The 17,314-nt window shown below is 45.5% G+C and overlaps 1 protein-coding gene across 1 annotated transcript in view; it reads right to left on the bottom strand.

Moving 5' to 3' along the window:
* LRP6 (LDL receptor related protein 6) overlaps positions 1-17,314 on the bottom strand; it is a 1,542,295-nt gene that overhangs the window by 833,511 nt on the left and 691,470 nt on the right. The window contains exon 8 of the mRNA XM_069628714.1: positions 15,808-16,024. Within this exon, the coding sequence (XP_069484815.1) occupies positions 15,808-16,024 (217 nt within the window). The remainder of the gene's footprint in view (positions 1-15,807; positions 16,025-17,314) is intronic.

The following is a 17,314-nucleotide window of genomic DNA, read 5'->3' as shown; positions in this document are numbered from 1 at the left end:
CTTTTTCAAAGGGTGGTATTGGGGCCCCTGATTTCGAATTGTATTGCATAGCAGCTCAGGCACAATTTGGAAAACATTGGTTTGACCCCGGGGACACTGCCCCACACATTCTTCGAGAAACATGCAGTCCGCCCCAATGATATAGGCTCAGTCCTTTTGAACCCCACCTATAGCAACAACTGCCCCTTTGACCCGGTATACGTTACGATACGGGCGTGGTCTAGGATCTATAAAAGGATTGGCCTGGAAGTCCCCTATGACCCAGATATACCCTTGCGGAATTTCTCCAGTGTTTCCCCGACCTTCGACAGGGCCCTTCAGCGGACCTGGGACCCGAATAGACTCTTCAGGTTGCGTGATATGTTCCCTGATGGCACGTTCTGTGAACTTGCAGATTTCACAAGGGCGGATGGAGGTGGTCATCTTAAAAGCCTCCAATACTAGCGTATGAGAACTGCTTTTGCCGCCAAATGGCCCTCCTTCCCGGTAGAACCCCAGGCACATGAGTATCAGAGCCATGGTGACGACAGACGGTCATGGCAGGGGAATCTTGTCACTATACACCCTGGTGCAATCACACTCCCCCTCACGAAACACTATCAAAGAAACCTGGGAGCGGGATGTGGGTACTCAGATGATGTACGATGGGCCCGATATTGTCAACTCAACAAATCGGTCTCCATGAACTCTGGACTCCGACTGATCCAGTTTAAAATACTGAACCAGTTACATTACTTCCCTGCTAGGCTGGCTAAGTTTGTGGAGGGTTGCTGTAACGCTTACCTGTTAACTCTGCGGGGACGCCCTTGAAAACTCTCTGGAACTTCTGACAAGAAGCAATTTCTTAATGTTTAATTGTGTGAGCTCTCCATCCTGCGTCACGCAGGGGCACATGTCCTGAAGAGTGGAGACGAAGGAGAGAACAAACAATAGGGCACTCTATAATATGACTGATGTGGAACCTAGCTGAAGGGGAAATATAACAAAAATAACCAAATGGTGCCCAATATACGGAGCGGCTGGTAGCAACAGTTATTTCTAACATACATTAGCGATTGGAATGGAGAGTAAGGCTCTAATAATCACGCTCTCACTAAATACCTAACTAAATATAGAAAACAAAAAAGGGGTCATGAAATAACTGAACAAAGTGTGACAAGACCTAAGCAGAAGGAAACGTTATTCAAGGCGTGCGCGAAGCAACGACAATGCGCGCACCACGGGCAATGCAAATGAAAATGTAATTATTGAATAACCAACAACCTCTGTGACAAATCGATACAACCTCACACAAGTGGCACCCAAAATCATCTAAAAACACTTGAAACAGTACTTGAGTGAGGAACAGCAATTTTCAGTCAGGACCTCTGAGGAGGGACAAGGGGCGAGTGACAGGAAAAATAAAATAACCGTAAACTGGACAGGGTGCTATACATGGGAGGGAAGAATAATAACAGAGAAGGGCAAGATTTCGGAGACTGAGGAAAAGGCAAGGGACTAAAACAGGAGGGGCTAAATGCTGTGACTGGAATTCTGTGACGACCGTGGTAAGCGTCCGTACTGCAGGGCAGTCAGCAACACAAAGCGCGAGTCCCCTCAGGAAACGGCTACTTATAACAGAGATCGGTCAAAGACTAGACTAGTAATGTTAGCTTTCTCAATGGCACAACCTGGCGGCCATTGAGGGAAATGAACTTCCATTACTTTCAGTATAAATCTAACTTAACAGCAGAACCTCTCAATACCCTTAACAAGGTTAAACCTAAGGACCCAAAGACTTAATTTGGAAACTGGCTGGTGATCATGACAGTTGCACAGGGACATGTTTGAAATGCAGTGCTCCTGATGCTGGGGCATATCATATGTACTGGTCGTACCCTGTTATTGCAAACTTTTGGCGTGAAGTGGCCAAGCTCCTCGAGGACATAACGGCAATCCCAGCCGCCCTATCCCCCCTAAAATACCTGCTTGGTGACATTGGGAAGGTGAAGGAGACCACGGGGAGACTATTCAACATCTCATGTATTATTGCCAAACACTGCATCCTTAAATGCTGGAAATCCAATGCAGGGCCTACCCGATCCAATTTCCTGAAAGACTTGTGTATGGTGAATGATGACGAGGAACTCTGTTTTATCTGTCCCGACATCCTGTCGTCCTAAAGATATATGGTCCCTTCTACGTTTGTATTTGTGTGATTTCACGTCCGATTCCGATGTAACACCTACCCCCGTCGCCTTAGGTGACGATACCCGTCTTACTGCTACTGATATATTGCACTGTCGATACTATACATATGCTATACTGTTTATGAGAACTGTCTGGTTGTGAATTGTTCCCCTCAATAAACCAAGTTTAAAAAAAAAAAGTTTGCCTAACTTTGATAAAACATTTGCCATACTTTGACTTTGCCCTTGCTTGCTTGTGCAAGCCTTCTAAAAGTTGGAGACACTTCAATTAGTTAGAATACACTTTCCTCTAACCCTTGGAACTGTTCACTGGACCTCAGAGACCCTACCTTAATTTGTTCCTGCATCACAAACTGATAGGTTATTTATAACGTGCTTAATACCCAGAGGTTTCACAGCGCGGACTCAGGGATCGAACCTGTGTTGCTCTGTCTTTCTTGCAAGGCGAGCATGTTGCCGCTGAGCTATCCTCCCGAGACATGAGGCCCCAGACAACTTAGGCAAGCACTTCTGAAGTTAGAGGGATTCTCTGTGGACATGCAGTACATAAAACTAATCTGCACTTTCTTTTACAGGTGTTTCATTTGTATTATGCCCTATTCTAGTGACTGTATATATGTAATCTATTATAAGTGTTGTGTGATACTTCTACCCGTTAGTAGTCATTTTTCATAGGGATACTTGGCCATAAATAACTATTTTTATACATACTGACTAAGTGTAATTTGTGATTCCCATTGAACTTATTGTGGACCCTTTATAAGCTCACCACCTCTTGAGACTTAGCCTAGACCTCTCGTCACTGCTACCTTGAACTGGTTTGGCTACAGCTCCCAGAGTTGTCCTGGTCACAAGAGATTGGCCTTCTATACATCTGTCCACCAGGCCAGAGTATAGAAAATCAGTCCAACATTCTCCACTTCGGGTCAGTCAGTGTGCAATTAACTCGGATGTATTTAAAGACGGAGATTGTCTCCCTCCCCAGCACCTCCTGAACCGGAGAAATATCCAGGACGCCCCATCCTTAAATAATTGACCCACCCTCTCAAGGCCCAGGTCCAATCATCTCTGCAAATGTTGCAGTTCTAGATTCGCCAAATTGAATGGGGGACGGGGGGGTGCACACTGAGGACAAGGATGAAGGCCAGGATGAGAATGCGCGGTTGGTCCCACTATCATGCCAGACCGACTAGGGCACCCCCAATGTGGGGTGAGGTCGCAATCAACGGGATGGACCTGAGCAGAGCCCAAAGATAATCCCCGACCTACAATGGGTGGGCCGCCAGATCTTCAAGATATGCCCAGTAAATGTTGGTGTCCTCCCTCATATGATGCCTCATTCGTAATTGAGCGGCTTTATAGTATTGTCGGAGATAAGTAAAACCAAGCCCGCCTCTTTCTCTCAGGAGTGTCAGGGTTGCCATTTTCGTTCCCTCAGGTGTTATTCTGCCAAATAAATCTGTAGACTTCTCCCATTAGGTCAAGAAAAAAAAATCTTTCCAGGAGCTGTTTTGGGATTGAGGTAAATAAGTATAGGATGCGGGTGAGCACATTAATCTTGACCAAGGTAATTTGTTCCATACCACGTCAATATCAATGGGGTCCACCTTCCCAAATCTTAGTTAAGCTGTTCCAAAAAGTGGTAATCATTTATTTTCACTAACTCTCCCAAATTTCTTGTGATTTGTATCCCCAAGTACGGAATACTTTTATGTTCTATCGTCATGCCCAAGTATCTCTCACGCAGGTCTAATAGGGGAAACTGAATTTGGATAAGCATGATGCATGATTTCTGCACATTCATTTTTAGACCCGATAGGCGGCCATAGATCGAGATTTGTTCTATTAATGCCGGGAGCAATTGCTGCACCTAGGTGTGATATCCCTGTAGGTCATCTGCAAGAAGTGATCATTTCCATTCAATCTCCCTACTGGCTATGCCTTTAATACGTTGTTTTTCACAGATTGAAATAGCCACAGGCTCCATGGTCAGGGCATATAGCAGCAGAGAGTGGGTGCAACCCGGTCTCGTACCTCTTGTTAATCTAAATACCTCAGAGAGCCCCATTGATTTGGACCTTTGTGCTGGGATCACGATACAGCGCGCTAACAAACTTCCGAAAGTTCGGGCCAACCCCCATCTTCCCCATGACCTTCATCATAAAGGGCCACTCCGCCATGTCAAACGCGTTCTACGAGGTCAAGATACCAAGCAGGCCTCTAGGTCGCCCATTTGAGCACAATGAATCAGATCTATAATTTTCTGAATATTGTCCGACCCTAGTCTCCCCTTCATCCCCATTTACCAATGTTGGCAGTCCTGTCTCCAGCCTCGTTCAAGATCTTTGCAAGAATTTTCACATTGTTATTCAGCAGGGAAATGGGTCTATAGTAAGAGCACTTCATGGGGTTCTTTCCCTCCTTATAAATCGCCATTATTCTTGCCAGCAGCATCATGTCGGGTAGGGCCTCCCCTTTAGACATGCATTGAAAACTTAACTACGGGTCAAGTAGAGAGCTGAACAGTTTAAGGAACTTCATTCAAAACCCATCCTCCCATGTGGCCGTTAGTCTTTATATACTTAATTGCCCGTTGAACCTCCTCCACTCTAACCAGTCGGTCAAGCTCCACCAACATATCATGCACTAGACCAGGGAGGGGGAGATTCTCCAGGAAAGAGTCTGTTCATCCTCCCATTCTTAGGTATATAAGGTGCTATAGTATTTAGTAAATCCTTCTACGATGCCCTGTTCCTCCCTCAATCTCCACACCAGTATCTTGTCAGCCTTATCCCCTTTTTCATGGTACCTTTGTTTCAGGAACAAGAGTCCCCCCCCCCCCCCCGCCATGTCCTGGATCAGGATAGTATTTAATTGTGCCTTACATGGTCACCACCGTTCCATTTCCTGGCACCACCCTGGCATGGATCCTCAAAAATGTCTCTCCTTTGGCTATGCCCTTACTAAACCTTACCTTTTCTCAGGTGCTCTTAGAACACCCGAGAGATGCACCCAATATCTTACTCCTTCATATGGATGGCGAGACGAGAACAGAACACCACCTCATATGGACCTTTAAACCTGGGGCTGATCAGTTCCCCAGATAATGGTCCAGTATAGGCAATGCTGTGTATGAATCCATGATCTCGCTTTCTACAGGGGCGATCACTATTTCTCCCCTCCCTTTACTGTGTCCCACTACCGCCCCTGTGTGCTTCTGTCCCTTCCCCTGGTCAATTATTCATGACCCATCACGATATAATATGTCTCCGTCCGTCAATTCATGAGCCGTTCATCAGAGTGGGAAAATAAATAAAACTCCTGTAAATAAACCGGAGTTGTTAAAACAGGGGTCGTGCACATAGCTTAAGTCCTCAAATTTCCTAGTCATTTTGTCAGTCCATTAAAATGTACTTTAAAGTCCTTTGTCCTTCCTTGAAACTTTGTAACAATGGCCTTGTGTAGACTGCGTAGTCTAGGATCCATGCCCTACAAAAATTACATAAGCCCAAAAACTGCTTTATTTCCTTTACAGTACTGGGCCTTGGGGCGGTGCGTACTGCCGCCGCCCTATCTGACAATTTATTTTCCCATTACAAAAATGAGTTGTCCCAAGTACAGTCCCTCCTGGTGGCAGTATTGTAGCTTCTTTTTATCCGCCTTGTACCCTTTGTGAGCCAACAATTTCAATGATGCAACACAATCCCTCCAGCACTTATGTTCATTTTCACTACATACCAACCGATCATCCACATACTGGATGATTTGTGCTGGACACCTTACTTTAATGTAATCTGTACAGGGGTCACAGCTCTCAGTAACCCAACATCGTGCGGATTGACAGTCCATAATTACGCTGGCACGTATCTCATGTCTTCCTCAAAAATAAAAACATTCGAGTTACTACTGCCATCAGGGGGCACTGTACCTTCCTATACTGCACCGTGATATCACAGGGGATACAGATTCCCAAAATAATCTCCCCATTTTGTTCACTGTCCTCAAATAACTCCTTATCCAACATTTCCGTTAATTGTACTGTCGGGTTTAAACATTGTGCGCCACTCGCACCCGTCCTTGTCTGTTCCAATCAGGACTACTCTTTTTCTGGCACTACTAGTCCTTGCAAATCTAATGACAATATTGTCCCTGCCACCATCTCGGGTGGCACCATGAGTCGGAAAATAAAACCTGTAGGCACTCGCCAACACTTTGTCACAATTTGAGTCACTGAAATTACTAATGCCTTAATACCATAACAAAAAATATATCTGGGACCACAGGAACCCAATGTACTACTGACTCCCTTGCTATTGCATTGATTATTACCATTGTTTGAGCTACACACATCCCTGGAGTGGAACACACTACCCCTTGATCTGTGAATAATGGTTACATTTTTGAGCAGATCACTACCCAACAAGTTCACAGAGGAACTCTCTGAATATAACCAGGGCTCGTACTATCTCCCCTCCCACTTTTATATCCAGCTCCTCAGTCTATGGAACTTTAGAAATAGCCCCAGAGAATCCCTGCATGTAAAGAGTTTTTACCTGATAATGGAAAGTTCCCCTCCATGATGCATGATTTGGTTGCACCTGAATCTACCCTAAATAAAAATTGCCCGTTTCCCATTTCCTCTTCCACCAAGGGCTCCTCTTCAGGGTCTGCAGTTATCAATACGATTGGACATGCACACGCTTTGTGGGCTGTCCTAATCAGAATATGTATTTGTCCTGGGGAATGAAAAAGAGCCGCCCGTCATTGTAACTCCTTGGAATGGTGCGTCTGTTCCCCCTGCCATCCTGTTAAACTGTGTTCCCTCACCATGCTGTAGTTGTTTTGACCCCCTAGTCCAAATTGCTGTTTTCTTCCTTGAGGCCCTTGGAATCCCTGCCCTGAAGGTGAAGGCCCATAATTAAATCTCATCCCAGGCATTATCCTGCACTCCCTTGCAAAATGCCCCCATTTCCTGCAACACCAGCACTGTGATGTTCCCAATCCTCCTCCCCGAGGCTCTATCCTCCCAAAGGCTCCTGCTCTTGGTCCTCAAAATCCTCCTTTTCTCCTTTGTGCGCCTTCATGCTTCCACTGTGGGTTGGGGTACTGTCCCCCTCCCACCCCATTGTCCCTGTCGTCCTTCGCCCCATAGTGCCACAGTTGTGGCATTCCCAATTTGTTGAGTATCTCCTGTCCTTTCCCCTTGAGCCGGTGCCTTCACTGGTGCTTGAATGACAACTTTATTTCCTTTCTTTTCCACTAGTTTTGCCTCGTCAACTGTCTCCCTGTCCTGCTTCTTGATTTTCTTACAATTGAGGACTATTCTACTTTGCATCTCTGCCCACCCTTTGGCTTCAATTCCCACAATTGTATCTAGCGCCTTCTGGACCTCTTTTGGTAGTCCCCTCTTTACAATAAAATAGAAAAATGGTACTGTCTCCTCTCCACGTTTCCTGTAACTTACTAATAAACCTAACTGGGACCTCATCATCACCCATTGTGCACTGCATTAAAGAATGGAAGTCAGGGGTATCTGGGTACATCCTTCGTAGGGCAGCCCATACCCTTGCCCTTACCTCATCAACGGCTACTCCATCATGTTCATTATCTGCAAGACTTACTCCAGCCGTTGCCCATATGTCCCCAGCCTGGTCCCCGACTATGGTGACCAGTAAACTCTTAAAGTATCCTACTGCTAAGGCTACCCCTGCTTTCTGTTTTTCAAATTCATAGATCCATTTACTAGCTCCGTCTATAAACTGGGGGAGAGCTTTAATCAAATTATTTCTGTCCTTTTGAGGCCATGGCACATACTGCATTATTCCTACTTTGTTTTAGAGGTATCTGCACATCTATTTTGTTTTCTACCTCTTTAGTATTCTTCTAATCTTGTACTACCATGATTACATCTGGTCTATTTCTTGGGGCAGGGACTGGTTTCTCACTGCCTCCTCTCCTTGATATCCTTCTTGCCCTGCCTCTTCATTATTTCTACCACCTTGATCTTCCCCCTCCATTATCCCTTGCTTGTTCTACTTCTTGTCCCAGGACTGTCCATACACTCTGCCCATCATCTTTTTCAACACAAACATTTCTTATTGCCCCAGGGATAAACCTGAGCAAAAACATTCTCCTGACTTCCAAACCCCCATTTTCTGTACCGGTAGCCTTATTTCTGGTGATACTTCTTCAGGCACTTCTGCAATGCTCTTAGCTCATTGTCAATGTCTACTTGTGGACCCTCTGGGTACACTAATGCTACGGGCATATTAGAGCTTGTGGATGGGTTATATGGAGGTGCAAAAAGCTCTCAAGTCCCACCTTAGTTGCTAATCCTGATAATCCTGTTGAGACTCTCTCCACCCCTGGAGGTATATAAACTGGGTTTTTAGAACCTACTGCGGGTTTAGGCGTTACGGGGGTATATACCCTTACATTGGATCTCTTTTTCACCTTCCTGATCTCCTATATCCTCAACTAATTCACAGAGATCTAGAATCGCTTCTCTTTTTTGGGACTTGTTCCCTTCATGTGTTGCTGCTACAAAGATGGACATTTTATCTCGCATGTTTCTTTTATGGGAGCCCTGCTCTGGCCAGGAGCAGGACGTCCCAACTTCCTTTGTTTCTAATATCAATTGTTTGTTTATTCAGTCACATCACAGTGGCAGAACCCTATGTATGTGTTTTATTGGAGTTCCTTCCTCCATAATATTGTGCGCGTCCCTAATGCTTTGCTTTAAACCTACTGCTATGTTGCATGTGCTTCAGAGCAACACACTTTTCCCCCACCCACTTTTACACTTTCTCCACTTTGATTACACACACACACACACACACACACACTGCATCTCTTCCACCTTTCTTCCTTTTTTACCACAAAAGACAGCACGAGAAAATATAAGACTAATATCCAGGCCCATTCCTTATATACAGAGCCACTACGCAATCCCACTTATTGCTTTTATCGTCATAAGAAGAAAACTGTGTGATACTACCTTCACAACCTGTATAGCGGCTAATGATCCCTTACCTCCCAGTCCTTATAAGCTGGGGTTCCCTTTCCTTTCCATTATAAAAAGTAGAAAAACAGAAATGCTTGACAATTTCAATATATGAACCACTAATCACAAAAAGTACTATTTTATACTTCATCACCAATACTACATCACCAAAGGTCCTATTCCACTGACCTCGTACAACAATCACATCACCATATCATCACCCACATCACCAGATCATGTACATGTCATCACCTGCAAGAGTATACTCATGTGGGCGTTGTTCACTTGAGTTTACCTCTGTCACGAAGTCCCCATGCCGGTCGTTCTGGAGCCGCGCCCTGCTCCAGTGAGCAGAAAGGATTTCTTTTAAAAAAGCTTTTACCAAAATCGCTTAGGATACATGGGTTTTTTAAGTTGGGAGTCTGATCACTACAGTTGGGCGTGGCTGACCTTGGGGCTTCACAAAGCACAGGAAACTAAGTATGTCGGGGTGCCCACTGAAAGCGAGCCCCATTTTACAGGGGCGTACCCCTAAAATACAGGTGACCCATAATCGCCATAAACCAGAGTAAATGCACCCCTCTAGGGAATCAAAAGTCATGAGGCTGTCTTGCAGGTGATGACCAGACTTTAATCTTTACAGATCATGAGGATTGGGGAAACGGCAGAGGGCTCTGCCATTTCAGGCCAGCATTCTGTCGTCATCGTCGCTGGCTCCCAATTCCTGGAGACTCCTCCTGGGCCTGAAGCTTAAATACTCTTCAGTTGGTCACTGGATACCCGCAGAGCTCCTCCAAACTTATCCCTCTTGCCATACAAGGGATGTTGCAGAGGCTGCAGTGTTTCATGGTCATGTTCCCTACTTAACATTAATGCTATATTAGCAGGAATATTTTATCGCTCTTGTTTAGCATAATTTACTATGTTATAAACATTCATACATAAACACATCTTGCAGCCATTCTCTCAACATTAGCTCCATAAAATTATATTTGATGTGGTCCAATAACTGCTACAGAAAAACACTTTTCTACTACTATGTTGTGCTGAATCCTGTTTTCCCAGAGTATTCTGTCGTGCCTTGAATCTTTTTATAGTCTCCATTGGCCTGTGATTGACAAGACCATTTGGTCAGCCACGTTCTCTGTTCAAGCCTGCCTACTCTATATTTAGCACAGCTTGACTTTACTGTGTGCTTTCATATTGGATTTTTAAAACTACACAGAACAACTTTTACACATGTTTTTCAACTAATTTATTTGTACATTATATTTTAAATATTACCAACCTATATTTAGTGACTGGCCATGCCCGTGTGTGATTATTTTGCATGAGAAAAGCTTTCTCAGTGCTATAGTGCTTAGAAGTCTTGCCTCATTTGTAAAGCGCTTGGGCGGTGAAGCAAGGCACGTGCCCAAGGCGCTTGCTCCTCCCCAACACCCCTCTCCTTTTTCTGTGAGCCTATCCCTTTCAGAGCCCCCTCCCACACCCTCAATGGCTGCCTTAAAAACCTTCCCACTGGGTCTGTACGCTCACTTCCCCCATATCATTGAAGCTGAAATAATCCTTTATAGTGGTGAGCAGTTCTTGTGTCACTTCCCTGTCTTGCAAAAGGAAGTAATTACAGCTACAACACCCTGTGAGTGGTAGCATCCAACCCAGCACTAATACCACTTTCACCATATCATGGTCTGACCAGGAGATCGGGGCCCCCTGGGAGTCCAGAACCTGTGCCTTCAGAAGTGTACCGACAAGTACTAGATCTATTTGTGAATAGCAATTCTGCACTGCAGAAAAATAAGTAAAGGGTATGTTCTACTAAGGGGCGGGAGCAAGTCCAGCAAACCCAGGGTCTCATTGACTTCTCCAAAACGGGATGAGGTTCCTTCCCTCGCTCATGTTCTGCCACCTATCTCAACCTCAGGAGGTCCTTCAGGGGATCCAAAACCATATTAAAATCCCCTCCCACCAGCAGTCGGCCCTCCACAAACACTCAGATCGTCTTGTACCACCTCCTAAAATTCTCACTGCCCTGAATTCAGGGCATAAATGGATTCCAAACTCATGTGCCGCTAGAGGTGAAATTCTTGGACCAGCGTATTTGCCAATAATGTTTTCATTAATCAAGAACAAAAGTCGGAGGTTCGAAGACGATCTGATACCGTCGTAGTTCCGACCATAAACTAAGCCGACTAGCGATCCGGTGGCGTTATTGCCATGACCCGCCGAGCAGCTTCCAGGAAACCAAAGTCTTTGGGTTCTGGGGGGAGTATGGTCTCTTCTTTACATCTGAGGTTACGAATACCTCTCATCTTCCCTGGCTCTTATGCAGGATTCCCTCATACTGCTCCAATGAGTCTCCTGCAAGCAAATCTCGCCCTCTTAAATTTGCTAAATACCATCGACCTTTTGCTTGGTGAATTAAGGCCTCGTACATTGAGGGAGCCGATTGTCATCTCACCCATTGTCATCATTCACCTCTTCCCTGAGTGCTGCACATTTCCACCCGCTCCCGAGACTGCCCTCTTGTAGAACACATTTTGCATGAACCCGTTTTAGACTCCCCATGGCAAATATTGCTTATCATGGAACCAACAAAAACTCGGAAACCTTAACTTTCCCTTCCCCACCGCCCCCATCCACCCCCTCCCACACCATCCAATCCCGCTGAGATACATCCCCGGAGCCAGGACCGAATCATCAGCGGTTTTCCCAATCATAGGACCAACACTGCAAAGCTCCATACCCAAAGCCCCCTCCTAACGTCATGGTGTCAGAATGTTTGTACCCTCCCCCACACTCGCCCTTTATTTCACTCCTAGAAGCTATCCCAAGCTGCACAAGGTTTCATCTGCATCCAAGCGCCTGTCTTGAGTTAAAGTGATGTCTTGTAAGTGATGCTGTACAGTCGAAGACTCCAGGCATCACCTTCATCTGCTCCGTTTCACACCGGTTGGTGTGTTAAGCTTCTTTATTTTACACGATTTGGCGATCTTCTGCCTGTATCCCTAGAGCCTGGCCCGCGGCCCCTTCTCCCAAGTCCCCCGGAAATTGGAGTCGGGCTTGGGCTCTTCCATTATTTAAGCAGAAACTCTTCACATGTTCAAAAGAAAGCGAGAAAGGTAAGCCCCAGCAATACCTCACACCCTGGTCATTCAACCATTTTGGAAGTGTGTGTAGATTTGGTGCAGTACCCTTTGGGTCGACTACAACAACGTTGGCCTCCTGGCAATAGGAACCCAACCTTTGGTACAAGTCTGTACTACACAGGTTGGTAGTGTGGCTAAGCAGACAGCCTTATCTCAAGAGGGGTCAATGTGAGCAGTAGGGGATTTACACAGATTCACAGTGACAAGTATTTAAATAAACAATTATACTCAAGGCTTCTTGATTAAACAATTATTAATTTTTGTAACAGTCAGTTTGAATAAGCCTTCTTCAGAAGGGGCAATATAATACTAACACAAATACACTCCAAAATATACAATTAGTTTCTCCAATTCAGCAAATACCCATTTGGGATGGTACACAGACACTTCCTACACCCTCAGGTGACTTAAATAGCTAGGACACTGTTGAAATAAATATATCACTGGTACACTTGGAGCAATACTGAGATGAGTGTTAAAGTAAAGAGATTTCAGGATAAAACAAGAGATCACACAAATATTGTGAAGCAGGTAAGTACTTTTGAACCCCCCAATGCAAAGTAAATTAACACTTTCCTGGAGGGAAGGTAAGACACAAGCAGAGGAGAGAAGAGTAATTCAGGGAGCCAGCCAATGTCAATTCAGCAAAAGTCTAGGTGAGCTGAAGCACTTCTTGCAGTTAAGTAGAAAGTCTTTCACAATGTTTTAGAAGGCTGTAGAAAAAGTAGAATCAAAGTAGGGTCACAAGCTGGGAGGCTTGTGAGAGGTAGAAGATGCAAGCAACTCTACAGAAGCAACCAAGACAAGTCTCAACTAATATCAAGTAAGGCTACAACAACGAGAGGTAAGTCCTCTCAAACTTTACAGTACCTTTGGTTCGAAGAAATGGTTCCAGCTTGCTTCTGTTCCTGCGCAGCTCTGTAGATCCTGGTGTTCCTGGGCCTCATTCGTGGACCAAGAGGGAGGACTTCTGGGGAGTCCTATACTGCAATGGGTCGGTCAATGTCAGAAAAGGACAAACTTCTATTGAGGGGCACTTTGCGGTTTCAAGCTCCTCGCGCCTCAGAAAATAGCACCACCACGAACTCTCGGATACCACTCTGGACTTTCCTCGCATCTGAGGTACAACACTATGTTGAGGTGACTCAGGCTTGGTCAGTCCTGCTTACTGGGAGTCCAAAGGATATTCCACAAGCTCGGGTCCGACTCAAAAGTGATGCACTCAGTTTGGTGTTACTCTCCCTGGCTCTTCGGTTCCAGCAGCAGAAGTACAGCCAGCTCTGAGAGGATGTCCAATAAGAGTTCATTTTGGAGTTTATTGGTCCCACCAACTCAAGGGGAGAAGTCGTCCTTGCAGGGCTTCTCTAGTCAAGGCAAATTTGGAGTTTCAGCAAAGCAGCAGGGCTTCACCGGACAAAACAACGGTCCAAGAGTTGCAGCAGGCGTCTCTTCCAATTCTTCTTTGGATTCCTTCGTCCAGTGGTGACTGCCTTCCAAGCCAAAAAGCCTTGCCTTTTATGCAGGTTTCTCCCATTCATTCCAGCCTAGCTGTCAATGAAAGCAGGGTGGCTGTCCTTGCCGGAGAGCCAGCTGGCCAATCACCTTTGGGTGCATTCTTGTAACCAAGGGGATTAAGCACAGGGAGTTTCGGGTACCTCCATCACATCCTGCCCCTGCCAGAACTGGAGCCAGAGGCAGGCGTCACTCGTGAATCCCGCCAAAGACAAAAACGAACAAAGGGACCAAAACCTGGTTTGGCGCGCAGAGTAAATCTCAAGAAGGACCTTTCCAGCAAGAAATGGCAAAAAAAGAAGACCAGGGCCATTTTGACAAAATAGGCACCCATTGGTACATTACTGCAGGTGTTAACGCAGCCCGCAGTAAAAAAAACACAATGGTTGCAAAAAGTAAACCACTGCCACCAGCCATTAATTGTATAAAGGGTAACAAAAATGTTACATGAGAAACTAGACAAAGGGGACCAGACCATAGTCAATACTACCGGCCCTTCTGGCTCTGTCCAAGATCTTCATTTTTTCAGAGTAATAATGGAATCTCGCCGAAATTGTCCTGGTACACCCTATCGATTGTAGGCGCATCAAGGACATCTGAGCCAAACAGCAGTCACAAGACCTCCAATATTGAGCATTTGATGTCACTCTCGGATTCTCACTTTTTCAGGAAAACCAAAGAAACAGAGGTTGTTTCTTCGCTCCTGTTCTCAAAATCGTCCATTCAAACGCACCTCTGTCCCTCTCCTCTCCAGCTCTGAAATCTGCATATTAATTTGCATCTCCATCGTGTCTAAAGTTGTTTGGTTGCACTCAAGGCCTTGAACCCTCATCAATGGTGTCAATCATCTGATCTATTTTGTCCAGCCTTTGCCCCAGGGCGGAAAGCATGCCCCTTATTTCCTCCATGAGAGTGGCTATGTCCTTAGTGGAAATTGGATCCTCCTCCATGTTCGCCGTCTGGGGGAATCCGCTAGTCTCAGGGGGTCCTGGAACTGGAATTTATGTAGGGCGGTTCTCCAGGTCATCCACAGCCAGGCACTCAAGCCCTTTCACTCTGTCCAAATAGGAGCTGGGAAAACTCCTCCCCACCCGCAGCAAAAGTTAAGTACCCCTAGTTGTTCACCCCTTCTGGGAGGGAGCTCGCCTTGGGCTTTCCCGATCACCAGTCATCAGTCAACTCCCAGAGCTACTGCTCCACTCCTCCTCAAGATTCACCACCAGTTGTGTACTTCTCACTGTCCGCTCCACCACAGCTTTCACTGTATCTAGAGGTCAGCCGACCACCACCAACTCACAGAGTAGCACTTGGGTCCTTTCTGCACAGAAACACTATTACTGCATCCCAACTACCGGGTCCAGGCCCTGCGTGGATATGCTACCGGTAAGGCAGGCACACGCCCCTAGCCGAAGCCATGGGGCCTACACGTTACCAATCTGTCTCAGTGCTTAGGTGCACCACTGTCGGCAGCAACGCGCACTACATTTCTGTGGCACTGGAGCACCAATCTCTGTGTGCAGTGTTCTCTGTTGCCTTTAAGTACCCTGTGGGCCAATGACACCACCTGACCCTCTTCCACAGCTTCAACTTCTCCCAGTACCACTTAAAGTGTGAGACACGGTTCTCTAATTACCCACAAGGCTCAGTCCGGAAAAGGTCTCCTGAGGGCTCTCCGCGAGTGGGTGAAGGGGGGGCCACACAACGGGCGCTTCACCCACACTTTTCCGGTCCCAGGATCTGCCCGGTCATGCTTATTTAGGCCTCCCCTTAGATGGGAGGAGGTGGAAGGGTGTGTCGGGGGGGGGGGGGGCATTTTAAATGCCAAATAATAGTAACCAGCACCTGCATACCTTAGTGGATTGTTTTCCAAACGACTATGATCTTCGATTCATGTGCAATATTACAATTTCAAGACCAAAGAAGACTGGCAGAGAGGATGAAACCTCATTCTTACCCCTTATCTGATGGACACTTGTTGCCTTCAGGCCCATAAGATCTGGTAGCTGATCTATAATGACCTCTCGCTCAGCGGTACGTTTGTGCACTCTTTCAATGCTCCTTCTCTGCCAGTCTGTCCAGTAGATGTAATCTCCCAGCAAGGTAAAGCCAAATATGTGGGGCAACTTATCTTCTACCAAGACCCTCCGTCCAGTGCCTTCTGTGGTCATAACCTTGATTTGGAGACACCAAAGGAAACAATGGTTAGGTTAATATTAAGTTACATCAAATGAATCAACAAACTGGGATATTTTCTATCCAAATCTAAACATGGCCATTCTGCATTTTGAAACCGGGCACATACTTCACATACTAATTCAGAAAACAAGCAAAATAGTAAAATGTTACGAGGTGAGTAGGGTATTGATGCGATGGAATACATTCTGCAACATTCGCTATTGTAAAAATCCCATATCTAACTCGGGCAATACTGAATATTAACAAAAGAACTGGGAGGCATGTGGTATGGAAAAGAGAGTGCACTATGAATACTAACTGCATGGTACACCTAATTGAACGTAAAGACTAAGTTCATGTTGCCAAATTGCATAGCGCACACTACTATCTTGACGCTTAAGTTTTTATGTCTAGACGATATGCAGTTAAGCACATGCCAGCTTTTATTCTCTTGCCAAGAAGGAGATGATCGCACCTTGCCCAAACTGATGAGTCTATGCCGCTCAGGCAAAGGTGGAAGATCCAAGCCCTTCTAATTGATTAAAAAAGAAGAATTATCACAGCCCTATATGCGCTACAGTATAAGGGTAACTGGGGTTTACAAGATTAATCCTCATCTTTATAGAAATCTCATGACCTGATGAAGCCCATCCTTTAATGCAGCGAAGAACGTCTCAGTACGGACGGAACCAAAACATGGGGCCAAAACAGTGTCGACTTGTCCTTGACTAAATATTACATCCTTGTCAGTTAACACCCTGAGGGATGCAATCCCCGAGTCATAATGAGCTACCCTGCTGTACTGTTGTGGAAGACTTTCAATAACTTTATTTAAAAAAGTGAATTCTGATAGGAATGACTGATGCACGAGATTTAAGGAAATTTATATTTTCCATTGTATAAAATTGAAAATCGATAATATATGTTAAAAGGAATCTTGATTTTACAGAGAATTTTAATGAGTGATTAATTGTGATAGTGGTGTAAATGTAAATGATGAATGTTATGTCAAAGGTTCTTATACCTCGCACTGTTGACACCTGCGTGTTTCTTGGCGAGTATAACTCCCCCTCGGTAAAATGAAAAATTAGAAGTTACCGTAGTGACTAACGTACTCCAAGTCCTTTCGTTAGTCCCCTTTCCACCATACTGTATGGGTGTCCCTTCCTAGGGACGGGAGACGGAAGATTTTTCACCAAAAACACCTTCTTCCCCTTTAAATTTAGAGGCGCACTGGGGTGTGGCCCTGGGAGCATGTGATCCCCGACTCCGCCCACCGGCGCCAC

The sequence above is a fragment of the Ambystoma mexicanum genome, chromosome 12 (assembly GCF_040938575.1).
Source record: "Ambystoma mexicanum isolate Mex_15411 chromosome 12, UKY_AmexF1_1, whole genome shotgun sequence".
NCBI classification, from domain to species: Eukaryota; Metazoa; Chordata; class Amphibia; order Caudata; family Ambystomatidae; genus Ambystoma; species Ambystoma mexicanum.
Note: the sequence above shows the minus strand (reverse complement) of the source record. Positions and strands in the feature narration are given on the sequence as shown.